Raw genomic sequence first — 13,889 nt, 5'->3', positions numbered from 1 at the left:
TACCATTAGCTTTCTATAGATACCAAGAAAGGAGTGAGATCTCTAAGCAATCATTGTTTACAAATCTTCTCCCCTCATAAAACCCCGCCCACTTCTATGACAGAATGTTGATAGGTCCAATCATGAGTCAGTCTTGTGCACATACTCAAAGCTGCTCTGAGTTACTGGGCCAAAAAGCCTTATCAAGTGGGACGATCGGTTGTATTCAGCAGCACTCTAGCCCTTCCTCTGGCTCTTACATTCCCTCCTCTTCCTCTCTCTTGTGACATTCCCTGAGCGATGTCCAGTCCAGGGCTGACATTGAACAGTCACTTATTCTCAGCACTTGGACCAGTTATGAGTCCCTGAATTAATTACTGCCTACTGTGATAGAAGCGGCCTCTCCAACCTAAGCTCACAGCAGCACTAACCTCTGGGCATACAGGGAAATTACTTAGACTAACAGGCTTTTAACTCAGTACCAGTTGTGCATTCGCTCCTGCAGAGCAGGCCTCAAATCCAGTTCAGAAAATAGTTGGTTCTCATCTTGCCTGGTACATGGTCTTTAGCATGTGGGGCCTGAGGGTAAGGCTGTTGAAGGCCTTTCTCTTCATCAGCCTGATTAGCACCTTGGAGTACTCTTAGACATGGCCAGCAGAGAGAATGCTGCTAGCTCCATTCCCGCTTGATTTCTACATTTCTTATAATTCGACTCTTCAGCACTAGGCCCTTACCTTCAGGTTCTGATGGGCCACCAGGAGGAATTGCAATAGCTTGTGCCTGGCTCTGTTTTTTATGAGCCCCAGATAAAATATGGTAGTAAGACTGTGTGATGGGGGAATTGTTAATGATTTATGACACAGGTGACCCTGACAGGTCCCACAGTGGGTCGGAGACAGACAGATACACCATGCAGAGAGAGCTTGGTTATGGAGAGTTTATTTAGTGAGTACATGAGGGTATGAGAGAGTAGGAGGTATGGATGGGTGGAGAATAGGTAGAGAGAGAAAAAGAAGAAAAGAAGCATGGTGATCAGCTTGCCTTGGAGGGAAGTGGGAGATTGGGAGATCAGGAGTGGGCAGAGCTTTCCTCTTAAAGAGCATGTCACCCAGGTGACAGGGCAGGCCAGTATAATTATAACAGTCAGGAAGCCAAGAAAAGAGGGGACCAGCTCCAAAGAACCCTCACCGACCACCATCTCAGTGATTACCTTCCGCTAGCTGTGCTCCACCTGCTAAAAGTTCTCACATTGGCACCACCATCTGGGGACCATGCTTGAGCAGATGAGTCCATGGGAAACATATTATATTCAAAATGTAACATACGGCATGGTCTTTTTTTTCATATACAGATTTAATTATTTACAAAAAGCTGTCATTTAAACCTACTTTTCTTGTTTTTTTCAGAGTTACCTCCTCTCCTTGTTTGGTTCATTTTCATTTTGGATGCTTATTTTTAATCGATTTAATATTTTGTTAATATTTTAATTAGTTACTAATTACTTGTTAATTATGCAATTATTTGTAATTTTTAGTTATCCTAACTTATCAGTTATTTTCCTGAAGCACATCTTTTTATCATCTTTTTCTTTTCACCTTGCTTTAGTTTGTGTATGTGTGTACAGGACTTAAAACGTTTTATAGGAGTTGATTCTCTCCGTTCTTCATGTAGGCTCGAGGGATCAAACTCAGTTCAGCTGGTTTGGTAGCAAGCACCATTTCTCACGGAACCACCTGACTGTCTCTCTCTCCTTAGGCCTTCAGTTACATTTAAATTCTCCTTCTGTTAATTGTTATAGAGTTCTTTAGTTTACATTTGTTGGACTCGTTTTTAAGATCACTTACTGTATAGCATGAAGTAGATATAGATTCTTGTCTGTTTAACTAAGTTCACTTTGCTTTATTAGTTAGCCTCCATGATTTTATATGTTCCCTGTACATTTCCATTTAGATTCATACCATCTTTCTCGGAACATCCTTTCTTTTTCCCTATAGATTTGCAGAAGATGCTGTAGAGAGATTCATCTTGCTGAAGCACAATTAATAAAAACTCATAGACAGATAGTGGGTTCAACCTGAAGACCAGAAAAGCAAAGCAGTCAGTCACTGACTCTTACCTTGACCTTAGTCCAAAAATAGTGATCCTGCCTGCAGGATACTTGAGAATGAGACTGAGATTGAGAGCTGTCTTCTCCTGTTTTATAATCCTCTCTAGTTCCGGGATTAAGGGCTGCACCACTACTGCCTGTTTTTTTTTTTTTTTTTTTTTTTTTCTTTTTCTTTTTTCCTTTGGCAAGTTTGTGTGGTTCCTGGGATTAAAGGTGTGTGTCCTTGCTTTGCTGCCTGGTGTCTGTAAGGCTGGCCAGTGCAGCTGTTTTACCTTTCTGATTTTCAGGCAATCTTTATTTATTAAAATACAAATGAAATACCAGTACATCTTGAGGCATATCTTTACTTTTTATGTAAAAGATCTTTATGCTGACTAGTTTTATGCCATATTGACACAAGCTGGAATCATTAGAGAGGAAGGAGCCTCATTTGAGAAAATGCCTTTTTAATAGGGGCTGTAGGCAAGACAATAGGACATTTCCTTAATTAGTGATTGATGTGGGAAGGACTTAGCCCATGTAGTTGGAACCTCCTGGTTTTGCGGTCTTGCTTCTTGGACAAGCTACACAAAGCAAGCAAGTAAACACCACTCCATCATGACCTCCATATCAGCTTCTGCCTCCAAGTTTCTGCTCTGTTTGAGTTCCTGCCTAATGTCCTTTAATGATCAACAGTGATTTAGAAGCCAAATAAACCATTCCTCCCCAAGTTGCTTTGGTCATAGTGTTTCATCATAATTGTAGTAACCATGACTAAGATATGCTTCACAGTTTAGTAGTTTAGTTTTGTTGTTTTTTCTCCAAATTTGCTTCAGATATAAGCAGTGACTAATGAAATAAGTAGAGTTTTTGTTGTTATATTTCCTCCTTCCTTCTTTCCTTCCTCCCTTTCTTCTACCCTTCCTCCTTCCTTCCTTCTTTTTTTTTTTTTCTTTTTAAATGTGCCAGTAATGATCCTGGAATGCTGGGAATCTGGAGGAGGGTATGGAGCAGCAATAATCTTGCTGTGTCCTTCTCTGCCTGGGAATCTTCAGTTTCCCTCTGTGCTTACTGGCTTTTGTGATGAGGCATGATAAGAGTTCTTTCCATGCTCAGATGATTTAGGGTAAGGGTAGACAAACTGCAGCCCACAGGTCAAATTTGACTTGTCACCTCCTGCTTTTGTAATCATAGTCACTGGAAACAACCAAACTGTCATTAACATATTATTTGTGGCCCCTTTCTTGCTTCAAAGACACAGCTGAGGGGCTGTGACAAAGAGATCAGAGAGCTGACAGAGCCTCAGGAAAATTTTGTAAAACTTTGCTGTAATTTTATTTTCTTGCCGATTTGACTATGTTACTTCCTTTTGGAAGTCAAACTTTCTAACTTCTTTTTTATTGAACTTTTTCAAAGGTATAAGAAGTTTACCCAGATTTTGAGTGACATTGGAGAAAACGAAGGTGGGATCGATAAGTTTTCCAGAGGCTATGAGTCATTTGGCATCCACAGAAGTGCCGATGGTGGCATATACTGCAAAGAATGGGCCCCGGGAGCAGAAGCAGTTTTTCTTACTGGAGACTTCAGTGAGTATTTTGAAAGCATTGAAGATATTAATATTTTATTGTTCTGTCATGCCAATTTAATTTGCATGTTTTATTAGATTAATATTAATGATTCAAATAGTTATCTGACTTTTCAGCTAGTGTCGTAGAACTCACTAAATATTTTACATCACGTGGTCCAGTTGCTTATGCTATCATGATATGTGTATTCATGAATCTTTACTTTCTAGACTACTAGGCACAAGAAATAGCAGGATATGAGAAAATAGTGTTAGAAAGAGTACTGGAACCTTACCCAGCATTGCTGCCATGTTCTTACAAAAGAGAAGATCGATATTGCTGAACATGTTGACATGGATAGCCTCAGGAGCCTTTGCAGGTGTCTAGCGGTGTCACAATTCTTGTTTATTTGCTGCCTTGTACTGCTTTTGAGTCTTCAGTCACAGTAGACATTCTGTCTGCTAGACAGGGACCTCGATCACTCAAATGCTGTTTGTCTTTGTCATCTTCATCATCCCTTTCTTTTGACATCTGTACTGTTACCTACATTAGACACCGTTAAGAGTACAAACAAAAGTTCAGTGTCAAGCAACAAGACTTCTTAATTTGTAGTCTATGGTTGGAAGGACCTAGAGAAAAGTTGTAAGACAGCATGTTATGCCTTATGCTTGGAGGATAAGCAAATCCATAAAATAATAAGGAATAAAGCTATGTTTTGAAAATGAAATGACCGAATTAGACAGACATTGTCAAGCAGTCTTTGATATCAGCAAAAGAAACAAGAAAGTGATCATAATCTTTAGTATTATAGAGGCGTATGCTATGTATGACTTGGATATTGTCAGATTGAAATATTTTACATGATATATTAATCTATTTATAGACATTCTGGAAATGCCAATGGTATAGGGATAAAAACAGATTATTGTTGTCAGGGGATTGGAGTGAAAGGGTACCATCTTGTTGCGGGAGCTCCTTCCACTCCTTCAGCCAATAGCTGCTGAGATACCAGCCCATTGGGGCGTGGTCTCTCTCTCTTTAAAAAAGCAGCCACTGCCCTCCGCTCGCTCTCTGGCTTCCGGCTTTGATTCTGGTGACTAGGCTCCCTTCCAGATTGCAGAGGGCTGTTGTCTGCTTTTTTAAAGAGAGACCACGCCCCAATGGGCTGGTATCTCATCGGCTATTGGCTGAAGGAGCAGAAGGAGCTTTCGCAACACTGTCTTGAATGATGAAAGTGCTTTAAGCCATAGTTATTGTGCTAGTATATTAGCTACTTTTTGTTGCTGTAGTAAAATACCATGCTAAAAAATGACTTGCAGAATAAAGAGTTTATTTGGCACATAGTTCCAGATGCAGAATCCAGATTTGGAGAAGAGGCATGGCAACAGATATCTAGAGGAGGAAGTTGAGAGATATATCTTCAACCACAAGCAGAATTCAGAAGGGGAGAAAGGGAGAGAGAGAGAGAGAAAGAGAGAGAGAGAGAGAGAGAGAGAGAGAGAGAGAGAGAGAGAGAGAATTGAATTAAAAGTGGGGTGAGCCTATAAGCCTCCAAAGCCTGCCCCAGGGATGTACTTCCTCCATTCTCAAAATTCTACAACTTCCCCAAAATTACCATTAACTCGCCACCCAAGTGTTCAAATATGTGAGCCTATGGGTATACTTTTTTTTTTTTGCTAATTATAAATATTATACCATTCAAGTCGTGGTCCTGACTTCCTTGATCTTCTCCCTTCTTCTGTTCTTCAACTGGACCTTGGGAGCTCAGTTCAATGCTCCAATGTGGGTCTCTGTCTCTATCTCTATCCATCACGGGATAAAGGTTCTATGGTGATATTTGAGATATTCATCAGTATGACTATGGGACAAGTCCAGTTCAGGCACCCTCTTTTCTACTGCCCAAGGACCTAGCTGGGGACATCCCGTTGGACACCTGGGAACTCCTCTAGAGCCAAGTCTCTTGCCAACCCTAAAATGGCTCCCTTAATTAAGACAACTTCCTCCCTGCTCCAATATCTGCCCTTCCTCCATTTCAACCATCCCACTCCCCCAAGCTTTCCCCAATCCTCCCCTTCTCCCTTCTCTCTTCCCCTCTCCCCTTCCACCCACCCCACCCCCACCCTCATGTTCCCAACTTTTGCCTGGCAATCTTGTCTGCTTCCAAATTCCAGGAGGATCTATTTTTGTTTTTCTTTGGGTTCACCTTATTATTTAGCTTCTCTAGTACTGTGAACTATAGGCTCAATGTCCTTTGTTTATGGCTAGAATCCACTTATGAGTGAGTACATACCATATTCGTCTTTTTTGAGTCTGGGTTATCTCACTTAGGACAGTGTTTTCTATTTCCATCCATTTGCATGCAAAATTCAAGATGTCATTGTTTTGTTACCACTGAGTAGTACTCTAATGTGTATATGTTCCACACTTTCTTTACCCATTCTTCCATTGAGGGGCATCTATGTTGTTTCCAGATTCTGGCTATTACAAATAATGCTGCTATGAACATAGTTGAACAAATGCTTTTGTAGTATGCTAGGGCATCTCTTGGGTATATTCCCAAGAGTGGTATTGCTGGATCTTGAGGTAGGGTGACTCCATTCAAACCACCATGGTGGTGTCTTAGTCAGGGTTTCTACTGCTGTGAAGAAACACCACGGTGACCTCAACTCTCATAAAGAAAAACATTTAATTGTGGTGGTTTGCTTATAGTTCAGAAGTTTGATCCATTATGGTTCAGTGGTGTCACCTACAGTTCAGAAGTTCAATCAGTCATGGTGGCTAATGTGGCAGCATGGAGGCAGATATAGTGCTGGCTACATCTTGATCAGAAGGCAACAGGAAGAAGACTGTGACAATGAGGGAAGCTTAAGCAAAATGATGTCAAAGCCTGCCTCCACAGTGACCATTATACCTTCAACAAGGCCACACCTACTACAATAAGGCCATACTTCCCAATAGTGCCGTTCTCTATGAGCTTATGGGGACCAATCACATTCAAACTACCACAGGTGGCTAGTTGCTTGTATCAATGTAAAAATATAGAACTATTTATGTGTATGTGTGTGCCTTATGTAAGTTTTTCTATATGTGAGTTGTGCCTTAAAGAATTGAACAGAGCAAAAGATGGTCACGCAGGCTACCTAGACCTATGAAGCCTGGGTCTGGAAACCTAACTGGGGTGGTGAGGAGAAGAAGAAAGGATAGACACACAGATACATTTACAGAAAAGCTGGGGTTAGGTAGGTTAGGTGCACTTTGATGGAGTGGTGTCACCTGCAGCAACAACTTGAAACTTCAGCATGTTTGTTCTGTACGGCACAAGGGCAGGGGTTAGCTAGCTAGGGTAGGAGGCCTCTGTGGGGGAACAGTCTCAGGCAGCAGTCACACAGGAGGAGGAAGCTGTAGTTGCTAGGTTTTGCACACATTGATCTATTTTTGTTAAGCACTTATACTTGCATTCATTGCCGACACTCACATTCAGTCCAGAACCGGAGGAAATCTTCGGCAGTTCCTTTGAGCCTTAGCTATATGGGGAAGGCCTGGCCAATTTCTCATAGGTCTGAACCTTCATTCTTCATATGATGGGATCATTGCAAACAATACACAAATCAGGACTTCACTAGCTGACTTTAACTCCAGCATTTAAGAGGCAGAGGTAGACAGTTCTTTATGAATTTAAGGTCAGTTATGGGCTACATAGGGAGTTGCAGATGAGGGTTATATAATGAGACCTTGTCTTGAATAAAAATTAGAATTTAGCAGAAGTTTTAGGTCTTGAATAAGGCAGAACTGTCCAAGAGAAATAAAATTTATCTACCTTTCATAATTCAAGAATTTTTGTAGTAATATGAAGTACAAGAACACTTTAATGAGTTTTTATAATATTTTATTTAGCCCAATATATAAAGGTATTATGAAATTACCATATATTGTTTTAAAACGCATTGGCAGACCCTTTTATTCTCCTTTTGTACCATGTCTTTGAAATTGGGTTATCACAAATTTGATCACAAATGCTACCTTTTCATGAGAGATACATGGCATGCATTTTAATTTAACAAAATTATCAGTTTAAGAGTCGATTCACAGACCCAGAAGTTTTTCAACTTAGTTAAAATTTTCTTAGAAACTGACATGAATAACAGTTTTAAATATTAAGCTTAATAAAATAATAAAATTAATGAAAATTAAATTAATGTAAAATTTAGTTTCTCAGTAGCCTTAATGAATGTTATTTCAAATTCTCAATAGCCACATAAGGAACTAGATTTCTTATTAACATTTAATTTATAACCACCCAGAACTCAATTTTATGACTTCTTTTTATTTCTTTTTCTTATACTGTGAATATTTTTTGAGAGTTTATTGATTGAAAGTATTCAAGTTGAAGTCCCCCCCCATTTATTTATTTTGTATGTGTGTTGGTATGTGTGTGTGTCATGCCATTCTTGTGAGGGTTAGACAGTAGTGTGCAGGAGTCGATTCTTTCTTTCTACCTAATGGGATTAAACTCAGATCTGAGGGCATGGTGGCAAGCTCCCTTATCTATTGTGCCATCTTACTGGCCTTCAATATAACATTCTCACCCCCAGAAGTAGTATAAGAATATCAAATAAACTAATACTGGTGTTTTATTTTCTACCATATTCATGAATACTTTTCATAAATATCAAAATATAGGTAAGAAACTATGAAAAGGACATTCTGATGCTAACGTTATTACAAGTCATGATTTATTAAAGCTACCAGTGGTGTTTGAATAATAAGATTTAAAATTTTTAAGTAATGTATTTAAGTTTAATGCTGAACTATTAAAGGTAGTACAATGATTTAAAGAGTTTGTTAAGTGAAATTAAAATTGTGTGGTTGTAGGATGAGGGCCCGCTTGTTCTTCCTGGCCACCCGGCTAGTTTAGCCCCGAGATAACCACAATAGAAACTATATTAATTAAATCACTGCTTGGCCCATTAGCTCTAGCTTTTTATTGGCTTACTCTTATATCTTAATTTAACCCATTTTTATTAAACTGTGTATCACCACGAGGTCGTGGCCTACTAGCAAAGTTCCAGCATGTCTGACTTTGGCAGTGGCTCCATAGCGTCTCTCCCTCTCTCCGACTCTGCCCTTCTTTCTCCCAACATTAAGTCCAGTCCTTCCCGCCTACCTAAGTTCTGCCCTATCTACAGGCCAAGGCAGTTTCTTTATTCATTAATGGTAATCACAGAACACATAGGAGACCCCCACATCATGTGGTCCATGTTTTAAAATATGCATTTTTTGGTGTGTGTGTGTGTGTGTGTGTGTGCATTTGCTTGTGTTTTACACTGAAATGTACATGTGGATATCTAGGACAAGCTGCAGGAATCTGTTCTTTTCTTCTATCATGTGAGTTTGAGGAATCTAACTAGGGTTTTCAGGCTTGGCTGCAGCACCTTTATTGCCTGAGCTGAGATGCTCCATAATAGTCTTATTTTAATGTAAAAGAAGTCCTCTGCTAAATTTCTCTTTTTGCATTGAACTGATTTTTAAATCTCCACCTCTTATGAAATGTATTTCCCAATTATAATGCTTTCCATGTCCTGGAGATAGCATTTTTTCTACATGATTTCTGATCAACCAGAATTTATTTAATGGTTAAGGTGATGAAGATCATCAGATTTAGTCAGTGAATCTCTTTATATTTAACTCTACAGTAGGATAGTAATGCAAATGGCATTATGATTAAAATCAGTCACGATTAAAAATATTTTAGAGATATTAGACTATCAAACCAATTAATTTTAAGTTAATGTGAGAGGGTAACTTCTTTTTATGCCCATCTTGACAGGGTCTCATCTCAGGGTCTGTGCTTGTGAGATATCACTTAAGAGTTTTGCCTTTAGCCAGCAGCAGCTACTCTGAAGCTGGGCACGGTAGCACAAACTTGTTACTCTCGGAAGCCAAATGTTGTAGTGTACATCTGTGACTTTAGCAGGGAGACCATGGAAAGTTGATGGCTTATCTGGATTCCCCCAGTGCGACTGTCTTAGAGCAACAGGATGAAACCAACCAGTCAGCCAACCAACAGACCGCAAGAGCAAATTGCTTTAATCAGGAGGTAGTTCAGTGGGAGCTGCGTTGGCTCCTCAGTGGAAACTCTGGATGACGTCTCCTGCACTGCAAAAGCAGAACCTTTATAAGTCAGAGACAAATTTATGAGCATGCATCGAAAGGAATATTTATTTCAGTGAGTGTGTGGGGTAGCAAGTAAGCACAAGTCTAAAACACAGAATTTTATTGTTGGTAATAATCTGGCTCAGATACACCCTTAGAAACATTACCTGGGGCTGGAGAGATGTCTCAGAGGTTAAGAACACTTCTAGAGGTCCTCAGTTCAATTCCCAGCAACCACATGGTGGCTCACACAACCATCTGTAAAGAGATCTGGTGCCCTCTTCTGTCATTCAGGCATACATGCGGGCAGAACATTGCATATGTAATAAATGAACAAATCTTTAAAAAAAAGACATTACCTAGTCACACCCTTTCCCTTACAAAACAGATTCTGTTTTGTTTTGCTTTTTAAATAAATCTTATCTATTTTTAACCCCCCTCCTCAGACTAGTTGAACAAGAAGATACATTTTTTTATTTTCAGTATATTTTCAAGCCCAAGATTATTAGAATATCTTATTATAAGTCTTCTAGTGTCTATATTTATGCTCACAATGAAAAAAATAGATGTTAATAAGCTCACAAATTACATTCGATTTTAGATTTGGAAACCAAATAAAATATTGTTTGTGGTGGGTTTGTTAATGAAGATAAAAACCAGCTGATAAATTGAGTCAGTAGCCAACTCATCTGGTTCTGTGTAGTTAACCTCTAACCACATCCTGATTGTTTTAAATTTCCTTTTGTTTTACTTTGTCATACAGCAAGAATTTGACTTGAAATATTACTTTTTTACCTATTTTCAGGGATTAAAAAACAAACAATGAAACCAACATAATTTTCCTAATGTTTTTATGTAGTAATTAATGAAAAATTCTTTTATGCTGATTTTATCAAACTTTAAAAATCTACAGCAAAATATTTTACATCTGTTAAGTGATAAATTAATTATATTTAGGTAACAAAGAAAAATAAAAATACTTTTATCTAAGTGGTTATCTATTTAGCTGTAATAATTTTTGAAATTAAAAATTTAATTAAAAGTATACTTTAAAAAAACCACAAAAATAAAAAACAAATGAAGAAAATATAGACTAGTTTGGATTGTATAGCCGAGAATCCCAGTAACTCAGAATGCTGTAGCAGGTATCAGAGATTCAACTATCAAAATGAAATGAATGAAAGACTAAATAAATAAAGGGCTGGGATATGGCTCAGTGGTAGAGTGCCTGCCTAGTACATTAAGGCTCATTCATCTTCAAGTCTCAGAATTGCAAGAAAAGAATATGCGTCCTTTAATTTTGTTTTCTGGAAAATGATTCCTGTTTTAAAAAGATTGCATACAGTGTTTTATAGTCAGTGTCCTGTTTTATAATCAGTTTAGAAATTAACAACTCTTTACATTTTTTTTTTTTATTTTCAGGACTTAAGTCCGTCCTTCCTTCCTTCCTTCCTTCCTTCCTTCCTTCCTTCCTTCCTTCCTTCCTTCCTTCCTTCCTTCCTTCCTTCCTTCCTTCCTTTTTTCTGTATGACCTGAGAATATTTTAGGTGGATGTGCTTTGAGAGAACAAACTTAGTTTTAAAAGAAGTACGTTGTCGCCGGGCGGTGGTGGCGCACGCCTTTAATCCCAGCACTTGGGAGGCAGAGGCAGGCGGATCTCTGTGAGTTCGAGACCAGCCTGGTCTACAAGAGCTAGTTCCAGGACAGGCTCCAAAACCACAGAGAAACCCTGTCTCGAAAAACATAAAAAAAAAAAAAAAAAAAAAAAAAAAAAGAAGTACGTTGTCATGAGTTGGTGTTTAAAATGAAGGATTTGAATTTGAAAATAGAGTTGAATTCTGTAACCATGTATCTTCATGTGGCTCAGTGGGAGACAAATGTGATATGTTGATCTTGCCTGCCTGGCTGGGTTGTTTTGGGCCCTATTTTGCAAATATGAAGCAATTTTTTCATGTTCAATGTTGCATTAATGAAGAGAAGATGCATTTTTAAATGCTATTTCTTGCTGGAAAATTACTATTAATTTCAAAAGATAGTTGAACCTCATAGAAGTTAATATAGTCTATTTTGCCCAAACTGAGGAAGTCTAAGCTATTGCCCTCCATCATTTTTTTAAACAATTTAGTATTATTTATGTGTGAGAGTGTGGTTGTGTGTGTGTGTGTGTCTTTGTATGTGTGTGGCCAGACGACAGCTTCCTGGTATCTTTTTTTCCCCTTCAGCCTTAGTATCTGGGAAATCAAATTTAAGTACTCAGAGTTGTATAGTGTATAACATTCACTTTTTCCTATTGCGCCATCCTGTATTTTAAAAACTTCTTGAAGAAGAAATTCACATTTTACAAAGTACATTTGTTGTCTTTGTTTGAGAGAATCCTTTCATATTCTTTCAGTCAAATTTTCAGAGCCACGTGTGCAGGCCCCTAATTGCTGCTGCCACCACCAAAATGCATATGGGCACTGCCATCCTTTAGCTCCGAAACAGGGCCAGTGATATTGAAATTGTCTTAAACATTGAGAGGTTTTTTGTTTGAATGAAATAATCTTCCTAATTTTATGGAGTATCTGAAATAGATTCCATATTAAAAATAAATAAGTCGTTCATCATCATAGTTTGAGAGGCACTGATCTAAAATTTACAGATTATGTTGATAGGCTTGTAAACATTTTATAATACAACATTGCAAGTCCAACATCGCTTGCTTTTGTATTATTCTCCTTCTCTAATCTAGGATGGCTCCAGCCAAGTTTCACTGTGGTGTGGCATTTTTATAGCTTTCAATGACAAAGCCTTCCTTTTCCACTCATGTTGGCTTCGGCTGTCAGGCTGTGGCTCTGCCCAATGTGTCAGACTCTTTATGGAATCCAGGAAATGGAGAAACATCTTCTTGGACCCTGCTGATCTTCTGAGAGGGGGAGGATCTGTGATTTGCACTTTGTTTTCATTACTCAAATAATCTGGACCAGCCTTATATCAATGAAGCCTGGAAGACGAATACTCTTTTATGGAGATGCTCATTAAGTTGAGGCAAATAATACAGTTAGTTACCTGGGCCTTAAAGAAAAGTTTTATCCCAAAACATTTTGTTACATTATCTTGTTTTCATGACAATGTCATAGAATGTACCTGTCCAGATAAAGACTATGAAACCACTTTACCATATTATCTTAGAGAGCACTGTTGTATGTGTGTTTTCTCATTGACCGGAATGTCATTGTATATATGATCCCAGAAGATAGTCATACTTTTGTATATTAAGTGTAAACTCTGCAGACTTCACTTGTCTCTGATATCATTTTATTTATTTTTTTAATGACGGAAGGGAACTGGAGAGGTAGGGGAGACTTAGACTGCTTAGAAATGTCTTGTTTTCTGACTTACAGATTCCAATAGAGCTTCAAAGGAATCCATTGCCTGGTAGACATTTTCAACTCACTGTGACTTTTCTGTGTATTGTTACATGGTTTACCTTTAGTTTGCTTATTGCCGTTTTGATGTTTCTATAAAGCAGGGTTTTAGGGCTATTCAGGGAACTGCTTGGCAGAGGGGTGGCAAATTGCAAGCTGGGTCAGGAAAGCCTTAGAGTGCTGCTTACCTAAACAGTGTCCCTGCTGAGAAATGGCCTCTGTAATGTGTGTGACTCTAAAATAAGCAATCAGCAAAAAGGCATTTTGTAGAAAGTTTTCAGTACTTCCTCTTACTTTCCAACTTGATGATGGTTCTTTAGCCACTCTTCTGTTTATTAGATTTAGTGAATTAGCTTCTGCTTCACGGACACAGCTCTAAGTAATGTTGAGTGATTCCCACAGGACACTGAGCACAGCAAGTGGATTGATTCTTCCCTCCTGTTACATATATGCAGTCTGCGTCTACCTCTTGCGTTTTCTGCATATTATGAAGTGAACACTTCTCCTTATCCACCATCCCATGAATAATAACTATTTTCATTATAATTCTGTGGCATGATATTATATAAGATGATGAACTATGAGTATGCCAGTAAATAAACTTATCTAGTATTAGGAAAGTCTGAACAAGGATAACTTGGGAGAAATAAATTATGTGCAAGTGAGATGAGAAAAAGCTGTATATTTAAATGAATTTTA

General features: G+C 38.4%; 1 protein-coding gene across 1 annotated transcript in view; it reads left to right on the top strand.

Moving 5' to 3' along the window:
- The window catches only part of Gbe1 (1,4-alpha-glucan branching enzyme 1), a 239,138-nt gene that overhangs the window by 41,792 nt on the left and 183,457 nt on the right, over positions 1 to 13,889 (top strand). Inside the window, exon 2 of the mRNA XM_057765932.1 lies at positions 3,482 to 3,651. Coding sequence (XP_057621915.1) covers positions 3,482 to 3,651 — 170 coding nt within the window. The remainder of the gene's footprint in view (positions 1 to 3,481; positions 3,652 to 13,889) is intronic.

This window comes from Chionomys nivalis, chromosome 3 (assembly GCF_950005125.1).
Source record: "Chionomys nivalis chromosome 3, mChiNiv1.1, whole genome shotgun sequence".
NCBI lineage: Eukaryota > Metazoa > Chordata > Mammalia > Rodentia > Cricetidae > Chionomys > Chionomys nivalis.
The sequence above is the reverse complement of the archived record's forward strand: the minus strand, read 5'-3'. Positions and strand labels throughout refer to the sequence as shown.